This window comes from Lissotriton vulgaris, chromosome 3_1, assembly GCF_964263255.1.
Source record: "Lissotriton vulgaris chromosome 3_1, aLisVul1.2, whole genome shotgun sequence".
Lineage (NCBI taxonomy): Eukaryota > Metazoa > Chordata > Amphibia > Caudata > Salamandridae > Lissotriton > Lissotriton vulgaris.
In genome coordinates, this window is record NC_141689.1 from 2,082,928,357 (window position 1) to 2,082,949,774 (window position 21,418).

At 43.0% G+C, this 21,418-nt stretch overlaps 1 protein-coding gene across 6 annotated transcripts in view; it reads right to left on the minus strand.

The window, feature by feature from the left end:
* The window catches only part of CRACD (capping protein inhibiting regulator of actin dynamics), a 926,069-nt gene that overhangs the window by 58,445 nt on the left and 846,206 nt on the right, over positions 1 to 21,418 (minus strand). For 5 of the 6 annotated variants that reach the window (XM_086962617.1, XM_086962618.1, XM_086962619.1 and 2 more), the window contains 2 exons: positions 6,767 to 10,181; positions 6,555 to 6,605 (listed from right to left, as the gene is read on the minus strand). In XM_086962617.1, coding sequence (XP_086818743.1) covers positions 6,555 to 6,605; positions 6,767 to 10,181 — 3,466 coding nt within the window. The remainder of the gene's footprint in view (positions 1 to 6,554; positions 6,606 to 6,766; positions 10,182 to 21,418) is intronic. The other variant, XM_086962616.1, reaches the window with a different exon arrangement.

Below are 21,418 nucleotides of genomic sequence, written 5' to 3' on the forward strand. Positions count from 1 at the left end.
TTTTGGGGGTCGGTGTTGGTTGAGATTGGCCCTTTCTGCCCTCCGTTTTCGGGGGGCTGCTTTTGGAGATTTTTTTCTTGGTCTCCCTTTTCTACCTGTGGGGCCTTTGATGGCTCTTCTTTTCGCATCTCTGGCTCTTCTATGACCTTGTCCTGTGCTGTCTACTCCATGAGGGACCTTCCGTGGTGTTGAGTGCGTTGCCAGGGGTTGCCTTTGGTCGGTTGCAATTGGGGGACTTGCTGTTTTTGGCTTTCCGAAGGTTTGGGTGCTCTTGCGTGTCCTTCCTTTTTTGTGCCTGCGTGTGCTCTTTCTTTAGGCGGTTGGCAGAGTTGCTGCTTCCTGTTGACTACTTTACATATTTTTGGTTGTGTAGCGTGCCTTAGTGTGTTGTTGCCTCGCACGGCTGCCTTTTTTTTTGGTGGCCTATTGTTTGTCATTTTGGCAGCTCCGTCGGGGTCTGTTCTGCCCTCTCTTCTGCCCTCTATCGGTGGATTTGGGTGACTCTCCTTTTGGTGTCTGTTTCAGTGGGTGGTTCCCTCTCGTCCGCTTCGGGGGCGTTCTACTCGTTTTGTAGCTGTTTCTTGGTCCACCTTTCTGGTTGTTTCAGTGAGTGTTTTGCTGGACTGCCTCTTGGTCTTCTCATCTTGCCTTCTTTTGTCGTAGCCGGCTTGAGGTTGGTGATTTGTTGCCTTTGCCTCTTTGTTTCGTACTCGGTGGTTTCTTGGGAGCTGTATCTCTCAGTTGTTGTCACTGACGTTTTTTGTTATACTGCCTACCGCGCGTGGGCTGTGTTTCCTATCCATAAAGCTGATATTGCTTTGGTATCTGCTAATTAGTGATTACTGTGGCGAGGAAGACAGACGAGGAGGTAACGCCCCCGTTACTTACTGGTAATCTTCATTACTCCGAGTCCTGGTCTTCCTCGCCACAGTATTGTTTCCGTTCCCTCTCGTCCCTTTGTTTTGGCATCATGTATAGGGTTTTGGTTTTCAGGTTGTGGTGTGGATCTTGTATCATTTTATGTGATTGGTTGTTGCCACTGGTGGCAATATTTGAGGGATAGGGAGACTAGTATGTTAACTTTTGCTTGGAGTTTCTGTAGGAGCAGAATGCTCATTAGTGATTACTGTGGCGAGGAAGACCAGGACTCGGAGTAATGAAGATTACCGGTAAGTAACCGGGGCATTTCTGCAGTGGTGAAATCCTTTACTTTTAACTGCACACATTGCTTCATATTTTCTCTTTATCACTGTTAGTGCAAATTCTGGATGCTTTTGTATCTACATGAATGGATTATTGCAATGCAAGCAATGCCAGTCAATCTGTATCAGAAATCGAAAATATGCCACTAGGTTAGCTTGTGGCATATAGCAAAGAAATCACAATACACCAGCCTGTATCTCTCTACATTGGCTGCATGCAAATGGGCAGATCTTTTTCAAAACTTTGTGTTTGATGCACAAGACAGTTTATACTGCTGATCAATTGCCTATTTGGCACAGATTTAAATGGTACCCTCTGGAAGTCTGCTGAGATCCATGAACCAGTCTTGCTTCGAGATCCACCATTTCCGGTTCAAGACCGTATGTCGCAGATCGTTTTCAGTTGTGGCTGCAGTCATATGGAATTCTTTACCGCCTTATTTACAGCAGGAGTATCATTTGCTAAGATATAGGAATCAGTTAAAGATCCAGATCATTACCCAATTTCTAATTCCACGTTAGAGTTAAGTTCCTTATTGTCTGTCTATTTTTAGTGCCAAAGATACCCTTATCAGGGTGGATGTTGCACCTTATAAGTGCCCAATACAATACTTTTGGTAAAGCGCTGTGCACTGTTTGAAGGTATGGCTGCAAACAATTCTCTCTCACGCTTTCTTAATTCCTTGCCTCCTTCTCTACTGACATCCTTAGTTCTTGCTCCTTTGTTTTCCTCTTTACTTGCCAATTTTGCTCTTCCTTCTCTCCGATCTGTAACTCCTTCCCCCATTCTGTTAATTTTTCTCCTCCTCAACTCATTTTCTTCATCCCTATTTTGTCCTTTATTTCTCCCTTATCTTCTACCCTCCATGCCCGTCCTTCTCCCACTCTCTGGAGAGAGTAAACACAGAGTAAGGCCCAGGGCAAGCTCTTCTTTTTTAAAACTTCTGAAAGGGCATCCTCTGAACTAACTGCAGCTGGTGCAGGGTAGACTGGGCCCCATCTGGACCTCAGTGACACTGCACCAGCTGCACCACTGGCAGCTCCTCTCATGCACACAAAAAACTACCAAAAACAGAATTTATAAAATGTCACTAAAAGATTTCTGAGTATCTCCAACACTTTAGCCTTCCTGTTAAATTTAAAACACTCTGGGTGTGTTTAGTGTCCACTTGTGAGATATATTTTGTAGTATGCTAATATCTAGAAGTAACAAGTACTATAAAAATACCAATGTGATCCTACAGGGGCAAAAATAAAATCTTTGTTTATTTTTACATGAAGACCCCATATGTACACCTATATTTCCGTTGTCTCAGTGAACATGAGTAGCTGTATGTGTGTGGTTGGCCTTGTGTGCAGCCGTATCTCATACAACACAAAGCTCCAACAGCTAGTGGTAAATATGCACTTAGTATAGGATAGTCCTATTGGTTTTGTCAATGCTTGTTATAGTTGCTAGGCTGAACATGGCAAGTAAAAATATGAACATTGGGGTGACGATTATGGTCTAGGTATAAAGGATTCCACTGCCATGTGAACTCTTGAAACAAGTTCTCAAACAAGGGGTGATAGAAAAGACTGTGCACTCATCCGGAAAGTCTCTTCCACAATGTTGCCTTTAAGTAAGCTACCGTCAGCTTTCTCACAGAGTCAGATGAACCAGATATTCCTTTGCATAATGGTCAGCAAAAAAGGCAGACCAATAAAAGAGAAGCTGTTGCGTGCTCCTATGCGGAACTCTGATGGTGCATTTCCATCTACTTGCTCTCTTTTATGTGGCACTAAGCGGCATTCCTGGCAGACCCATGATCCATGCACAGAAGCTCATGAGCAGTGTTCTATTCTTGTTTGTAGTGGACAACCCCACTGGGAGGAAACAAGGCAGCAGCACAAGCATGCAGATCTTTATATTCCGGCAGTAACTTGGCAGTGATGGATAAGGCAAGAGGAACAGAGGAGCAATGAAGAGGCATGAGTTGTGAGTAAGCCAACAGGCAGTTTGGAGAATAAGGAAGAGAATGTGAAAGATCCTCTTTGCAGAAGGGCATAGCAAAAACACACAGTTGTTGGTGTAAGGGCAACTCCAATTCATTCAATTGCAATGTGGCAGTTTGATCTATACTTGGTACATCTTTGTAAAGTATCAGTCTTTCTGTACAATACATTTTGTATCAAAACAAGACATTTTGGCATATCTCTGGCAGATATATATACATTGAGACTAGACTACAGATGTAATTTTAGATGATGATGATAATATTTTGGCCTGCTTTTTCACTACCCCCTAATTTAAGATCCAAAACTAAAACATGGGCATTTGAAACACCTTGCTTAACACCTTGGCTGCTAGAGGTTTTTCCCCTCCTGTGCTGAAAATACTTGAATACTATAGAATCATGACAAGGTCAGCTCATCATAAGCACAGCGCAGGTAACACCCATGACGAGCTGACCTTGTCATGAGCATGGAAGGGGTTAATCGAGGATGAAGTGAGCCCTTGTTGCCCATAATAAGATGTAACAAGTTAATCAAAGGGTGGCGTGGTCACAGGAAAGTATCTAACAGAGGTCAATAGGAGTACCCATTCAAGGGCTCCAATTGACCTTGGTGTGATCCGTTCCTGTCGCAGGCACTAGGCCCAGCCACACAAGTTGGGCAGCATTTCTATCTGCACAGGTGGGGGGTAATTCTGGGTAGTATGAATTTGGTGGATTTTGAAAGTTTCTATCACAGAAATATAACAAAATAAGTGATTTCAGGCAAATTTTGAGGTTTGCATGGCATTTTGGGTGAGCAAAATCTCAAGGGATCCTCACAAGGCACACCCCCCTGGACTTCCCTAGATGTCTAGTTTGTATAAATGTGCAGGTTTGCCAGGTTTCCCTAGGTGCTGCCTAAGTTAGGGCCCTAAATCAAAAGCTGACCACTTTGCCAAAAACTGGTCAGCTTTCGGTGGAAAAATGTGATGTATCCATTTTGAGATTCGGGCCATTCTCTGTCTCAGGGACTAGGCCTACCCACACAGGTGAGGTACCATTTTGTTGGACTTAGGGGAATGCTTGGTGAAAGGACGTTTGTGGCTCCCTGCAGATTTCAGAACTTTCAATTACAGAAATGTGAGTAAAATGTGTTTTTAGTCAGACTTTGAAGTTTGCAAGGGATTCTGGGTAAAACAACCTAGTGAGAGCCACATAAAGACACCCCATCCTGGATTCCCCTAGATGTTTAGTTTATTAAAATATACAAGTTTGTTAGGTTTCACAAGGTGCCTCCCTGAATTGGGGCCAAAATCCACAGCTATCCACTTTGCAAAAAACGGATCAGTTTTGACGGAAAAGGGTGATGTAGCCACTTTGCATTTTGGGCCTTTATCTACGCGGGCACTAGGCCTACCCACACAAGTGAGTTATCATTTTATCAGGAAACATGTGGGAGCATAGAATAGTATAATTTTTGTTACTAGCAATTGGAGTTCGCTGTATTTGTGCCTACCAAATGTAATCCAGTGTGTAAGATAGAAGACATTTTGAAAAATGACCTCTAAATCATATGCCAGGACAGGTACCCACAAATTCAGAGATGCACAAATAACCACGGCTCCTAAAATCTACATTTTATGCCCATTTCAGAAATACATAGGTCTTTTTGATACCCATTTTTCACTGTGCATATTTCTCCATATGAATTAGTCTATACGCAGTACACAATGAAAAGTAATTGTACAGTGCAGCTCAGTTATTGGCTCTGGGTCCCTTGGGTGCTTGGAGAACCTACAAACTCTATATATGCCCACAGCCAGAAGGGTGTAGTAAACATAATGGTATATTGCTTTTGTAAATCTCCCATTGTGACAAAAAGTTACAGATGAAAACTTAAAAAATTGCCCTTTTTTTCCTACCCATTTTCAGTATTTCTTTATTTTAACAATTAATTTCTTTGGAAAAACCTTGACGAATCTAAACATATGACCCCTTGCTGAATTTGGAATTTCATCTACCTTTTATAAATTTATAGTTTTTCTGGATCCCCATGGGTTTCATACTGGTTTCTACCACTAACTAGAAGTCGGTTAAGAGCAACGAAAAATCGGAAAAATGGGCTACCGCTTTGAAAAATGCTAAATCAGTGGTACAAAATGATTTTTTTTCATCAGCTCTGCATGCTCCTGAGAACTGGGATGATAGTAATTTTAGACACAAACTGTTCTTTGATGCCATTTTTAAGAAACAAACAGCCTTTTTTGACCAGAGCACTTTTTTCCTAGGTTCCCCAAAAACTCAAAATTTAGCTATAGCTTGCCTATTTTCTCTATTCCCTCCGGGGAATCCACACACCCTGGGTACTTTTAGAATTCCCAGGATGTTAGGAAAAAAAGACACAAAATTTGGTGTGGAAACCTTATTTGGAAAAAAATTATAGAGCCCTAAACAAGAACTACCCCAAATAGCCAAAAAAGGGCTCAGCCAGTGGGGAGCGGGATTACTATTTTAAATGTACCTGTCTTCTCTTCTCATCTTTAGTTAGAAGTTCTTTTAGCTGAAAAATATTCTCTTCTTGTACTGTGTTTCCTACTTTTTTAAATGTAAATGCCCACATAATATAACTTTCTCCTTATCATCCTCATACACTGGTTCCCATCCCTGGGTTTCGAGTCTTAAACACTTTCTGTGCACCACAACATTTTCTTTCACTCCCCACAGCCTTATATTTATTTTTTTTCGGAGTTTTATATAGCGCAAACTTGACCCGAAGGTATCCCAGCACTTTACATGAGCACCAGATACGTTACACAAGGACGCTTTCATTTTTGTTAGGCCCGAGGCAATTAAGTGGTTTGCCCAGAATCACACAATGTTGAGCATCATTGCCAAGACTCAAACGCGATTCCCTAGATTTGAGATAGACGCCCTAGCCTTTAGGCCACATCCTGTAGCGATTTTTGGATTTTCAGATATGTTAAGCAATAGATCTTTTTACTTCTGGCCCTGTAACACTGGAGAAAATTGTACTTAATTCCTCATTGTTGGTGTCTAATGTCTAATGATGTATTTTGGTTTCAACTGGTGTTTTTAATGTAACCAGTAGAATTTCATTATTAATTTTGTATTTTTACTTTACATATCTAGTGCAATGTACCACAATCCCTATGCCACAAAGAGACCAAATGGAAACCATTTGCAAGTGTTCAACTGGAATTTCCACCAGTAAAGACCTCACTGCCATCATATAAATGTCTTCAATGTGTCTGTGCCTTGGTTGCGGTTGGAGATGCTCCCTTCCCAACCCCTTTACCAATGCTTTTTAGCTCTACTTTAAATTCCCCCATTCCCTTGACAAATCGGAACAGCTTACCTTCCATCTCCTCATCACTGGCACACTTGAATGCATTGAGGACATCGCTGCCTAAAAGTAGATGCATGAACGGGGTAACTGAATATGTGGACAAACAATGTATATAAAGAAATACAGAAAGACAGTGAGGTAAAGAACATACATACATGTACCACAGTAAAGCATCGAAAGCGTGCAGTTTGAAAAAGGCACTATTGATAGACTTACTGTACCTTTTCTGCACAGCTCTGACTTTTTCTCCACCTTCTCCCTCCATGGAATGTTGATAGAAGGGAAAAAGGATTTCTTATCTTTCGTTTCATCATCTTCGTTTTTATTCGTTTGCAGTGGTGGAAGCACAATGCCTGCATTGCTGATTTCTGTTTGCCCCTTTGCATTGGATTCTGTCTTCCTTACACCGTGGCCCAAAGTCTCACTGATGTGCAATATATTTGCTCTTGCAAGAGGAGAAGAAGGTGGGGTGGGGCTAGCAGGCTTTGGAGTAAGAGAGGGTTTTTGTGGGGTTAATGATTTGGGCACCTGTTTCTCATTCCCAAAGGAAGCATTATGGCCATTGATTGGTGGTAGCATTGGTACCCCTGCATCACCTAAAACGTCATCGTTTGAAACACAAGTAGAAGCATCCCTGTATTCCTTCTGGGGCGAAGTAAATTGTTTTCGTGGTGAGATCCGTGTCTCTTTTTCACTGTCTGTTTTCAGCAGTGGTATTGGTACACCATCAAAGCTATCTCCAGCACTGTACCGCTTCTTTCGTTTTTGTTCCCCCTGCTGATCATAGTGAAACCGTAGGGAGTAGTTTGTTCTTCTTAATTTTATTCCAAATGGAGATGTCTTCACCTCTCCATTTTGCCCTACTTTTTCAGGATTTTTAACACTGCTGTTCAACTGGCCTTCGGGCGAAGCTGGAGCTTCAGGCTGCAATGGATCTTTACGTGGAGATTGAGGTGGGCTTGGGACAAGAAAGGATGGAAGATCTTTGGCAAATTTACAGCCCTCTGCGTTATCTGCTTTTTGAGCAGTCTTTTCTATTAGACTTGGGTCTTTCTCGTGTACATTTTCCTCAGCTGCTGGTGGCGTGCTATCAAGTTCTTCCTTATTTAAATTTTCTGACTGCTTTGCCTTGTTTTCCACTTTTGCGTCATCTCCTTGTTTAATCGGACTGGTATGCTCCACGTTATTAATCGTTTTTGCAGTTTCTGAAAATTTTTGCCATGCAGGTGTTATAGAGAATTTTGCACTGGCTGACAAGGTTTTCCTTAAGTTGCCATGAAGATCACCCCTTCCTTTACCTGTCAAGTCATCACTGCATCTACTGTGATTTTTCAGGTCTTTTTCAGATACGTTGCCATTTTCTGCACCTTTTAAGATCCTAGATCGAATAGAAGCCCACTCCGCTAACATGGCCTGGCTGTCCATCGACTCGGAAGTAAACTTTGTTTTGCTGGCCTTGGCATCTTGTTCTCTGCCTTTGGGTGCAGGTTCCTGTGAAGTATGATCCACTGCCTTTCGCTCATCAGTCAGACCGAGTAGAGATTTGCAAGCTGTGTCTTTTATCTGGTTCAGATTCACTGCAGTGCCGCAAAGCTGTGCACCAGTGACCAATATAGCAGTGTGGGGAACATTCATCGCAGAAGGCAGAGCATGCGAGCCCTTGCTCTGTGATTGCTTTCGGGTTTCATTCATGTCAGAAGAATGCACTGGCTCTTTGGAAGGAGTTACCGGGCTCAAATTAACTTTCTGAAATATTATTTGCTTTTCTCCAGACGACACTTGAAAGGTGTACGGCCTTGGCATGGTTTGCCTTTGATCCATCTCTTGCCATTTCAGTTCCTCTCCCATTCTTTCCTGTTCTCTCACATTTACTTTTCTTGGGCTCACTGTTGCTTGTTCTGAAACTTCTTTCACATCATGGTGTGGCTGCTTTAATTTGTGTTCCTTATCATTATGAAGGAGATTAGGTTCTTTTGATGAAGATAGCATGTTGCTGTTGGCAATGAGCACATCTTCTTGATTCTGCTGACCAACATCTTCAGCTTGTTGTTTTATCACAAACTTCGGATCCGACTTCTTTTGTGCAATCTCTTCAGTGTGTTGTCTTCTTTGCTCCCTAAGTTTTCTCTTCTCAAGGTCCTGACCTGCTACAGTCTCAATACGCTTGAGTTCCTGTAAGTCATGCTGTTGCTGCTCTTCGACTTCTTTTTTCATTTCTTCCTCCTGTCTTTTTCTCTTCTCTTCCTGACGTTCATACTCAAGGCGCTTCTGTTCTTCTAACTCATGCTTTCGCTGCTTCTCTAGCCTCCTATGTTCTTCTAATTTTCTTTGTTCCTCTTGGTGCTTTTTCTCCTTCTCCAACTCAAGCCGCTTCCTTTCTTCCAGCTCATGCTTTTGTTGTTCTTCTAGTCTTTTGCGTTCCTCCAGCTGCTGTTGTTTCTTTCTCTCCTGCTCTACACGGTGCTGCTCTGCCAACTCACAACGCTTCCGTTCTTCTAACTCACGCTGTTGTTGTTCTTCCCGTTGTTTCTGTTCATCCAGTTGGCGTTGTTTCTCTTCCGCTTGTCTCTTTCTCTCCTCTTCCATACGCTGTTGTTCTTCCAGCTCACGACGCTTCTGCTCTTCTAGCTCACGTTTCCTTTGCTCTTCTAATTTTCTTCTTTCCTCCAAGTCTTTTAGCTTTTGTTCTTCTCGTCTCTTTCTTTCCTCCTCCAGACGCCGTTGTTCTGCCATCTCACGGCGCTTCTGCTCTTCTAGCTCATGTTTCCATTGCTCTTCTAATTTTCTAATTTCCTCTAGTTCTTTTAGCTTTTGTTCCTCTTGTCTCTTTCTTTCGTCCTCCAGAAGCTGCTGTTCTGCCAACTCACGTCGTTTCTGCTCTTCCAGCTCACGCTGTTTCTGCTCTTCCAATCTCCTACGCTCCTCTAATTCTTTTTGCTTTTCTTCCTCTCGTCTCTTTCTCTCCTGATCCAGACGCTGCTGTTCAGCCATTCCGCGGTGCTTTCGTTCTTCTAATTCACGTCGTTTTCGCTCCTCCTGTTGCCTGTGCGCCTCTAGTTCTTTTTGCTTTTGTTCCTCTTGTCTCTTTTTTTCCGCTTCCAGCTGCTGCTCTTCTGCTAACTCACGGCATCTCTGTTCTTCTAGCTCATGCTGTTTCTGTTCTTCCAGCCTCCTACGGTCCTCTAGTTCTTGCTGCTCTACTTGTGCTTTCCTCTCCGCCTCTATGCGCCTCTGTGTTTCCCGCTCTTGGCGTCTTTGCTCTTCTTTCTCACGCTGTTGCTGCTCTTCATGTTTTCTGTGTGCCTCAAGTTCTTGAACTTGTAATTCCTCTTGTCTTTTCTCATCTTCACTCAGCAACTGTTCTTCCAATAGGAGACGCTTTTCCTCTTCAATGAGTTGAAACCTCGCCTCTTCGAATCGCTTCTCTTCTTCTGCTAATCTGAGCTTTTCTTCCTCTGAACATCTGTGATGGTGTGCTTGCATCCTTTTGCCTTCTTCTAACACGGAATGTGCATGAATCTGAGCACGAATGGTGTGTTTTTCTGGTGTTATATTTACATTTTTGCTCTGGTATTTTTCTGTATACTGATGTGTTTCTGTGCTTTCTTTTTCAACGACTGACTCCATTTCTTGATGCTATAAAGAGGAAATAATCAGAATTGGTGTGGGTCCTTAATAACAATTTTAAAGTCGCCATTACATTGTAACTATGACATTGTGCTATAGAAGAAGATACAATTATACAATTGGCAGGCGAAATTCTGCTCTCACACTTATCTGGACTAGTCATGTTCTGATTAAAGCGGTGAACATTTCCCGAGACAGTGGAAATCAATGTCAGGCCGTCCAAGGACATCTGCGTCATAGGCTCCTGCTTGGGATATTGCTTTCTCATGCAAAGACTCAAAGGTTCACCATTAATGGTACACACATATCTAGAATAGAGAAAAGCTGTTTTGATTGGGATTCTTTGATGTTATGGGATGCCAAACTTAGTACTGTGAATTTTTTTTTTTTGCTAATGTCACAGAGTTGGGAGTTTAGGGGTTCTATCTGTTTTACTTCACTATTTCGATTGGTGTAGCATTTGGCTTCAACAACCACACCGTAGGGCACTTCACTGCCCCAGTTCTGTACACATGGGCAATTATCAGAAGACCTTTAAGGTGTGGTTAAATGTTAAATACCCTTATAAGGAGACATTGCAAATCCCTCTGACTCTTTCCTCCTTCACACACCCACAATAGAGCTTGATTTCGACTATTCCTTGCAATGTATTTGTTGAACAGATAAGTCCAGTTGCATGAACCGAGCAAGATGGTCGTCACTAATGGAGCCAAACATTACAATATGTTCTTTGCTGATAACAGCTCTCATATTTGATAACTAACTTAGGAAGCCCATTCAAAAACTGCTTAGGTGCCACACAAAGTAAAGGGTGCTCTGCAGTAGAGTAGTATGGATACCATGGACCTTCATGCAAGCAAAGAAAAGCCCCCTGGGTAGGTGGTTAAATAAAGACATAACTGTTGTGGATTGCCCCCCGCAACCTTGTACACATGCCATTACACCTGATGCACTAATGAAAGCTACACCCATATGAATGTTCAAGCTCAGAAAGAGTGCAGTGCTTTGGTTGCCTGTTCTGAGCCATCTCTCCTGCACTGGACACTTTAGCTAGAAGCCAAACAGAGCATAAGCTGATTTTCTTGCTTAATGTGTTCAATGTAAGGCTCAGTCATTGATGCTTAGAACATGTACTGACCATTGTAATCAATGTGACCTGGTTCCTTAGGCCTCATTAGTTAGTAAATGTGATTCTGTGATGTATTAACTGTGATAAATATTTCTTAGGATCATAATATAGATGCAAGACGTGTATTGATGTACTTAAGAGAATGTCCCCTATCAAGTGTTAACAGTCGATGTAATGTTCAACCTGTGTAGTATAGTGAATTCAAATTCTTATGTGAATATCATAGGATGCTTTCTGTCTCACGTTTGCATTGCAGGTGGACAACGCGTATTAGTGAAGAGTAGGGGTATTGTTCTGTTGGACAAGGTTGCAGAATGAAGGTGTTACAGTTAGCTTGGTTGCAGGAGACAAGGTGGAGGGAGGTGTTTTCACACGGGAGAAGGAGAGAAGACCAAGGATGAGCTGCTACAGAGGGCCTATGTGGAGAAGGCTGTGAAGGGAGTCGACGTCATGGAAAAGATTGTGGCTGAGCTCATTACGGAGTTCATGTGAGAAAAGCATCATGGGATAGTTGACTACAATTTTGAATATATGATACATCATAGAGAGGGACAGAAACCCCATTCCTGCTTGCTGACCTGAGAGAGCACTTTCGTGGTACTGTGCCTACTTTCTTGTGCGTGTGACTTCATGCCCCACACCCATCCTATGACAAAGTGACTTCCTAGGAAGGCTTTGCCAACTGACACCTTTTCTCTTTAACGCCCTTTGCTTAAATCCTAACTAAGGGATGCCACTTTAGAGTTAGAGTAGGGATAGTTAGAATTAAATGCTGTCTATGGAAGAAGTGCAGATGAAAGGAGAAATAAACTTTTGTTTTCTCATCTCATGCATAATCGTCATAGAACTTGTTGTTCTTTTCATGCTTCACCGGATGAACCTTTTTAGGAGGTTCGGTTTCCTTCTATTCATTTCCCTTCTGCTTCTATACCCTAATGCTCCGATTTGTGAATGTCCAACTATTTTTTAATTTGTAATAAACTAACTAACCTTCAATTGGTTGTCGATTTGTGTTCTGGTGTAGCCATTTGTATTACACCGTTCCAAGCAATTCCTGACCTTTTCTTCCCTCTACGCATTCATGCTGCTAAAAAGAACCATCGCAGACCCGACCTTGAATTGAACAGAGCAGGTGGGCCCAGGCTCCTTCAATGTACAGAAAGCAAGCAGGATTTCCGCTGTTGTCTGTTTTAGAGTTCCAACAAGGGCATTATAGGACCGGCCCGTGAACATTGTATTCATGGCACAGATGAATGTGCCATGAGAGAGTCAACTTCATGACGAGTCCAAACCCCTCAAGGTGTGAAGGAGGTGGGATGTTTCCATTTCACCAGTCTGATTTGTTTTCATGTATCAATTGAATACTTATTTGCAGCTCTGCTGCGCTTCTTTTGAGTAGGAAACCTAGTAGAATCTACTCACCATTGTGACTCTTGAAAGTCTAGGGAACTATTCAAGTTATTGTATTTTGTTAAGGCAATACTAGCTTGTTATTAACTAGCGAACAGGCATGTGGAATGGGCTTACAGTGCAAACAGAGAGCCCACCCAACCCAATCTCCCAGCACCCAGTCCACAAGCGCTCCTTCTGAAACTTCCATAAATAAATTAATGACCTTTAAATTGTCATCTTCTATTCACTGTCTTGATCCAATTCACTTGGAGTACAAGAAACATCAATTTTGCCATATGTCAACTATTATTACAAGTATGGGTTAATTGTTATTTTATAGAAATCCGTTTTGCACATTTGGTCAAGTCTCTCAATCACAAGGCCATGTTAGGTGACCTTTCGTGATTCTGGGCAATGGCTGTCTTCTCTTAGCCAGCATGGCAGCAGCTGAGTGTACTTTCTCAACTTTTATTGTTTTTAACTGATGATGATGATGAAATGATCTTTATTCGGATTCTGAAAAATCCATAAAAGTACATACAGGATGAATCTTTTAAAATACATAAAGACATATACAAAGTTAAAAGTTAAAAATGTTAAAATACATCCCAATCAGACATGAACAGCATATATGGCAAAAAGTGCATATTACATGAAATTGTACCACAAACAGTTTAGAAAAACATTCATAAATTTCTGTTTAGATAATGCTAGTAACAATGTTTCCATACAGATAAAAACCTCTATACAGTTTGTATTTAGAGTTTAAAGTGCGTTATGCGTCCAAAGACTGTTATGCATGTTCCATACTTGCCCTCGATTTTACACAGGCTTTTATGAAGCAGCTTACGGTAAATATGACATCATCGGTTGGTAGCATTTGCAAAAATTTAAATGCCAATTTAAAGTCTCTTAGATTGTATTTTCTGAAAATTGGCAATAGGTAATGATGGATATACAATTTATAATGGCCACAGAAGATAAAATAGTGCAATAAACTTTGTTTCCCACCGACAGAGCACTGGCATTCAAGCTCTTCTAAATTTTTGTTATAGCCGAGTGGAAAGCTCAATAAGTTTACAATACTGCCATCACGGAACCTGAATAAAAGGCTCCGATTCCATCTACCTATCGGTAATGTCAGGTATCTACAGGGTTTGTAGGATTCATTTAAAACAGTATTGTTAGTCACAGTTAGTGGAAGATATTTAATAATAGCTGGTTTCATTAATTCAATTCTCATGCGTTCCTCTTTGTATAACTCATACAATGCCCGTTTTACAATGTTCTTATGGGCGGGCACAATGGTATTTGGCGAGCTAAACAGGGAACCGTGTCCAACACTGATTAGACTGTTCTTGACCGCATTTAGCCAAGGTATAAGGTTGGATCGTTCATGAGATAAACAGTCTAAGATTATGCTACGGGTCAAGGAAGCTGCTGGATTTGTCCAGGTTTTTAACCAGAAAAGCGTAGGCCTTGACCTTATGAAATCAGCTATGTATAGCAACTTAAGTTCTTGGTGGCAAATGAAAATGGGCGTGCAAGAAATACCACCCAATACCTTCCTGCAAAATCTATTTTCCTCTAGCTGCAGAGGCAAGCTATTACAATAGCCCCACACTTCGGATCCGTATGTCCCAGTTGGCAGACATTGGGTACGATAAATATTTAACAATGGGGTGATCACATCTGCCACTCTCGGTTGGCGAAGAGATAAAATTGAATTAATTGATTTGCCAATCTTATTTCTTGCAAGGGCAGTGTGATGCTGCCACGAGCCAGTATTGGAGAATAATAACCCTAAATAGGGGAAGGTACTTGTACATTTTAGTTCATTTTCGCCACTTTTAATTGAAAGGATGTTGTATCTTTTTAAACCACAATTCATGATAAATGATTTTTTAAAATTGGTATTCAAACCTAAATCAGACATAAAAACAACGAACCCTGTAATTAAAGAGCGCAACGCATTTGGGGTACGCCCCATCAATACAGCGTCATCCGCATAAAGTAAGGTGGTGATAGGGGAACCATTAATAATTGGGACATCCTTGGTGTTCTTACTCAGGGCAGGGCTCAGCCCATTGATATATAAAATAAAAAGTAAAGGGGCGAGTACACAGCCCTGCCGGACTCCTCTTTGGATGGAAATGTCACCAGATAATTCACCTTCGTTGTTAATGCGTACTTTTGCCTTAAGATCCCTGTGTAAATATGAAAGAAAATGTACTAATGAATCATCTAAACCATATTCCAGCAATTGTGACCATAACCTAGAACGGTTAACAAAATCAAAAGCGGAACTCAGATCCATAAAACCTAAATAAAGTGGGGACTTTTTAACGATAATATATTTGGCCATGATTAGGTTCAGGTTGAGACACTGCTCAACCGTGCCCACATGGCTTCTAAACCCCAATTGGCTGCAGTGTAACACATTATTATCTTCGGCCCAATCCCTTATTCTCTTAAATAATACCCTACCAAGGACTTTTAATGTGTTGTCGATCAGCGAGATCGGTCGGTAACAGGCCGGATCGGCCCTGTCACCTTTCTTAAATATTGGTACGATAACGCTGTTCGACCAGGTTTCGGGGATGGAGCCATCGGTCAAGTGATTAAATAAGTTACATAATAGGGGGGCCCAAAAGTTAATTTCCGATTTGATCTGGTCGATAGATAGACCATCAGGGCCAGGGGCTTTATTACTGGCGCTGTCAGAAATTGCATCCTCCACCTCAGATATTGAGAAGTTCAGTTGATCATTATTGTTTATAGACAAAATAGAATCTATGCTAGGGGCAGCTATGTTGTAGATTTTGGAGAAGTGCTCCACCCAGTCCTCTCCATTTATGTTACAGTTAATTGGTTGGATGTTAGAACCAAAAGACCTGAGTGATTTGACTTCTCTCCAGAACCCCGCGGTGTCTTTTAGAGAGACATTCCTTATTAGTAACTCCCAATGGTTAACCACTAAAGCCTCTGTTCTTGTCCGTAGGGCGAGTTTATATTTAGTTCTTAGTTCTCTCACTAGGTTAAAATCCCTAGGGTTTAGTTGTAAGGCCGCCCTCAATTCCCTATTGGCTTTAGAACACGCGGAATCAAACCAGCGTGGGCTGTGGTCTGTATTGGGCCTAGATGGTTTAGAGGATTCCCTTCTCACTGCCCCACAGAGATTACCAAATGCCCCAATCAACACTTCATCGGTGCTCTCAAGGGACAGACAGATGTCTATTAACATTGGGTGCTTTCTGATTACATTGGCTAGAATAGCTTTGTTATCCGCCCCTTTCCATATTAGTCTAAGTCTATCGGTAGACAGTACCAAATTTTGTGGGCCACTCTCAACCTTTAATGCAGCCTTTCTTGTCTGAGGATGGTCTAGATGTATTCTTAGCGGATAGTGGTCACTATATGTACTACAAATAACCTCAGCTTTTCTAATTATATTACACAGAGATGGACAAAGAAATACATAATCAATCGTGGAGGCGCAGCCTTGGCCTATATAGGTGGGTGCAAATTTTGTTTCAGCGCTAGTACCAGCGATTTCCATGGCGTTCACTAAGTTACGTGAGGCTAATATATTCTTTAATTCCTCGCCATTTTGGCACGGAGCACTAGTGCGATACATATGAGCATTAAAATCTCCCCCTATACAAATACCGTCATAATGACCATATTTCAAACCCTCAACGATATCATCAATAAAACTAAACAAAGACAAAAAATTTCCGTTGGGATGATTAACAAAATCATTATTATAAAAGTTAATTATACATAAAATCATCCTATTAATGTATTTTACAGCCATAAAACTTTTGCCTGGTGTTGGTATCGTTTTGATTTGTACCCCTGGTTTTATCTTCGACCAAATGGATAGCCCCCCGCTTGGCCGTCCCTTGGATGAGGCTAAGGCCTTTAAGTTATAGCAGCAGAAGCCCTCCATTGTAGGGTCAGTTAAACACCAAGTTTCCTGGAGCAACAATAAGTCACAATTAGTATTCACCCAGTCGAGCCATTCTTTGATTTTCAGTTTGGGATTAAGACCGGCTATATTCCAGCTCACAACAGAAAATACAGAGTCCGAGGACTTATGATTCGTAGATTGGCCTCTTACAGGATTTCCTATCAGGGAATTTATATCTGCCTGGTTTCCGTTGTTGACAGATGATAGGGAAGCAACTGAGTAGGCTGGCTTAATTAGAGAGGGTCAATCCAACATATCCAAACCTGACAAGGGTGCAAATCTATTGAATGTATTGAAGGGGAAAGCAACTGGCTGGAAATGCATGGCTGGTGGCTGAGGGTACCTTGGTGGAGGATAAAAATGCATTAAAGGCGGTTGGAATTGCATAGGTGGCTGTCTGTAGAAGTAGCTTAAAGGTAGCATAGTTACAACCGTAGAGATAGCGGAACAGTTACCACTTATATTAAGCAAATGTCTTACAGTTCCTGGATTTTTGAAATTAAGAACTACACAATCTCCATCCTTATCTTTAAGTAGTGGTCCAATCCAAGGCACCCTGCGGGCTGATATTATTTCTCTTGATATATCATATCCGACCCCTTTATGTTTGGTTAGCCAGTCTATACATTTATTTCGGAGTTGAACCCAGGTTTCCCCCTGATCCTCCCTCAGCACTGGTACTCCTGCCAAAATCAAAACAAATGGGCAGGCATCCGGTGGTAAGTGTAGAGGACGCACCGGCCCTTCGTTTTTGTGGGACTTATTTAACCTTACTTGAGTAGAGCCTAGGTTATCGTTTGCAGCTGATGTTGTGGTTGCAATAGGTTGGGTAAGGTGGTCGTCCTTGCTGGTTACGCTTTTGTTAGTAGTGGCCAAAGGAGTGATTTTCCTTGGTGCAGGGGTAGGGATGGTTTTAACAGCCGTACTAGGTTTTACACACTTAGCCCCTGCATTAACAGTTCGTGGTTGGGCTGGAGGTTGTGTAATGGGCGATGATGATGACGATTCCTGGTTTTTCGTTCCCTTATTCAATACAATGCAAGCAGCCTGTGCTTTTGTTGGAAGGGTGTTGCTTAAGGATTCAAGATCCTTTAAAAGACGGTCGGCTCTAATTTGGTCCAGGCTAATAGACCCCTTCCTTTTGGCTTCAACATTTTTGACCAGGTTGTCTAATCTATCCAGTCTTTTAAAAACATTATTAAATTGGTTGATCATAAGTTTCTCTACTCGATTAAAAATAGTGTCTACTATAGTTTCGATAAGGTTCCCATTCTGTTTGGAAAAGTTATAATTGTCTCCCATTAGTGTTGTTTGGGTCCAAACAGAATTACCGTTCCCACCAGGGTCGGTTATGGGTGAAAAAGAAATATTGTCTATATCCACAGAGTCTTTTTCCTCCGTGGGTACAGTTGCCACCCCCAAAGATTTTTGTTTGTTCCACAGGCTTTGAGGAGTAGGCTGACTCTTGTTTGGTGAGGGTTGTTTTCTTTTGTTAGTGCTTTGCTTAATGATACCTCTTTTCCTTTTCCCCCCTCCTGGTTTGTTACTGCTGGGCTCCGTAACATCCAGGGTAATGACATCCCCCTGGGAAACAGGTATGCTAATAGGGGTAGTTTCTTTAGACAGAGGTGCCAGTTGGCTAACTGCTGTAGTTCTTAATAGGGCAGAATCTGTAGCTATGTATATAACTGTGTTTTCATCTTCCGATACAGTAGGCACGGCTACAGGTGGAAGTGGTGGCTTGACCACTGTAATCTCGGGGGTAATATGGGTGTTTCCAAGAGCACTTGGTATGTTGTTAGTCATATAAGAACCCATTGAAAACCTCCTCTCTGTCTCGACAATTTCATTGAAAGCGGTTTCAATTAGTGTTTCAAAAGATGTGATCAGGGAGACTGAGGCAGAGGTATCAGCATCCTGGGAGGATATATCAATGTGGGTGTTTATGGTAGTGGAATCACCCATGTTTGCGCTTGAATATGACACTTACGGTTGAGGTGTTCTTAGGGGGGTGGCCCGCCCGACCACAGTCGTCCACGGACGGCCACAGACGGCCCGCCCTCTGCCCGGGCTCCGCCCGGCGACGTCCGCGCGCGTCCGCGACGCGGAGGGTGCTCCTCGATTTTGTGCACCTCCTGGTGCGCGGGACAGGAAGTGGCGGTGGTGTCCGGCCGCTAGGGATGCTGGGAACCGTAGTTCCTCCCCTCGGCAGCCAAGATGGTGTGAGGCGCCGTCAACAAGGGTCACTAACGGCGTCAGGAGCCCAGCACCCAGCAGCGACAGACACGAAGAAACAGCAGTGCCCAAAGGTAAACGCAGACACGCTTCTGCGAAGGTCCCCGCTCCACCGAGGGAGCTCCTCGATTTTGTGCACCTCCTGGTGCGCGGGACAGGAAGTGGCGGTGGTGTCCGGCCGCTAGGGATGCTGGGAACCGTAGTTCCTCCCCTCGGCAGCCAAGATGGTGTGAGGCGCCGTCAACAAGGGTCACTAACGGCGTCAGGAGCCCAGCACCCAGCAGCGACAGACACGAAGAAACAGCAGTGCCCAAAGGTAAACGCAGACACGCTTCTGCGAAGGTCCCCGCTCCACCGAGGGAGCTCCTCGATTTTGTGCACCTCCTGGTGCGCGGGACAGGAAGTGGCGGTGGTGTCCGGCCGCTAGGGATGCTGGGAACCGTAGTTCCTCCCCTCGGCAGCCAAGATGGTGTGAGGCGCCGTCAACAAGGGTCACTAACGGCGTCAGGAGCCCAGCACCCAGCAGCGACAGACACGAAGAAACAGCAGTGCCCAAAGGTAAACGCAGACACGCTTCTGCGAAGGTCCCCGCTCCACCGAGGGAGCTCCTCGATTTTGTGCACCTCCTGGTGCGCGGGACAGGAAGTGGCGGTGGTGTCCGGCCGCTAGGGATGCTGGGAACCGTAGTTCCTCCCCTCGGCAGCCAAGATGGTGTGAGGCGCCGTCAACAAGGGTCACTAACGGCGTCAGGAGCCCAGCACCCAGCAGCAACAGACACGAAGAAACAGCAGTGCCCAAAGGTAAACGCAGACACGCTTCTTTGTTGTTTGTTGTTTTTAACTGACATAGGAAATAGCAAACAGCGTTCACTCATATTTCTCACTGATCACCTCAATAATGATACTGGTCTGCATTCACGTAACTGGGACATGTGTGTTCACAGCATTTATGCATCACACACACAGCTCCTGGTTTGATAAAATAACATTCTTTACTTTTGAGTAGAGAGACTAATCTCTATGCAGGTATTAAAATGGGATACAGGTATCTTTAAAATGAGCCAAAACATTTATAGTTAACTGGTACGATATGTTTACCAAGTGATCCTGAAGTGATTCTGAAAACAAATTGCCTACATCTCTAATATTCTGATTGAGAACATATCTTTACTGGCCTTCAATGCTTCTTGTTTCCCTAATTAATCTTTGCCCTTGAACTTTACCCATCTCCCTCACAAACACAAAGAAACTGAGCAGAGATTTCCTTAGTTGTGTCTTGAACAAGCATGACAATTCCAAGTCTCAGCAAGAATTAAAAATGTAAAACAAGAGATCTAAAGTATATAAACATATTATCATTACTCATGTATACAGGGTCAGGAGTATACTCCTGTGTTGTACGGTCGGAGCCTGGGTGAGTGAAAACATGGGGTCCTATCCAATGCTTGTATGTGTTATCACTCAATCTGGTTAGTGCTTTCATCCTGTACTTGGTGGCTGTTCCAGAGCTCTGATCTAATGAGAGCTTACCTCACTCCTACATGCATCAATATTTAGGGTGGGGCCATTGCCAAGGGTTATCTGTATCCTTTCAGAATGGGGAGTTGTCTGTCGACATCCATGTTGTGTAGCACAAAATAGTCCTGTAGCATATTCTTTGCCTTCAGTGGCTCAATTTAGCTCTTGCACACGCCCTAATGCTGACACATGAACCTCTCTTTGAGCACCCAATAGCCACTTAACGGCGGTTGAGACATGTGTCATGCAGCATGTTCATGAATATGAACATGCCACGGTTTCCCGGGATTATAGACCTGCATCGGTCACTTGAAGTTCCGTTGTGAGATTGGGAGCGCACAATCTGGTTTAATGGCGCCCTACCTCACCCTGTTACAGTGGTCTGTTTAAGCCCTTCATCCATCGACAGAGCCATATGGCCCGTTTGGCGGGTTTTATACCACACCCAAATTATCATGGTGGTAAACAGGCAGAGCTGTTTCAATTGCATGAAACATTAGTTCATATAAACAGAAGTGTGATACAGTATGTGTCTCGCATGGTACAGGCGGCTCGGGCTGGGGCTCCTCCTCAGCAACCAGGACAAGGAGGATTGGTAATTAGCCCGATCATAATTAATTCAGTGATGGGGAAGCGTCCTCAAAATAGAGATGAATTGCTGTTCTGGTTAGCTGAGCGATTTGAGCAACTTGAAGCTGTATTTCCCAAAACTTCTCCTTTGGATAAACACAGAATCCTTACAATGAGTTTACCAAAAGGTCTTATTCCCAATTTGGCTGATTGCACCACCTGGGGGAAGATTTTTGTGGCACTGTATTCTCTATGTTTTGGCACCCCCAACATGACAGTGCTTCTGACAGCTTTTGAGAAAGTTCAAGAAGGGAACGAGGCAGAGGCGGAGTTGGGGATGAGACTGGTTTGGGTATTCCCTATAGTCTCTAACATGATCCTTGCCAATATAAAAGGAGATGCAGTTAGTTTGCAAGTGAGTCAGCACCTT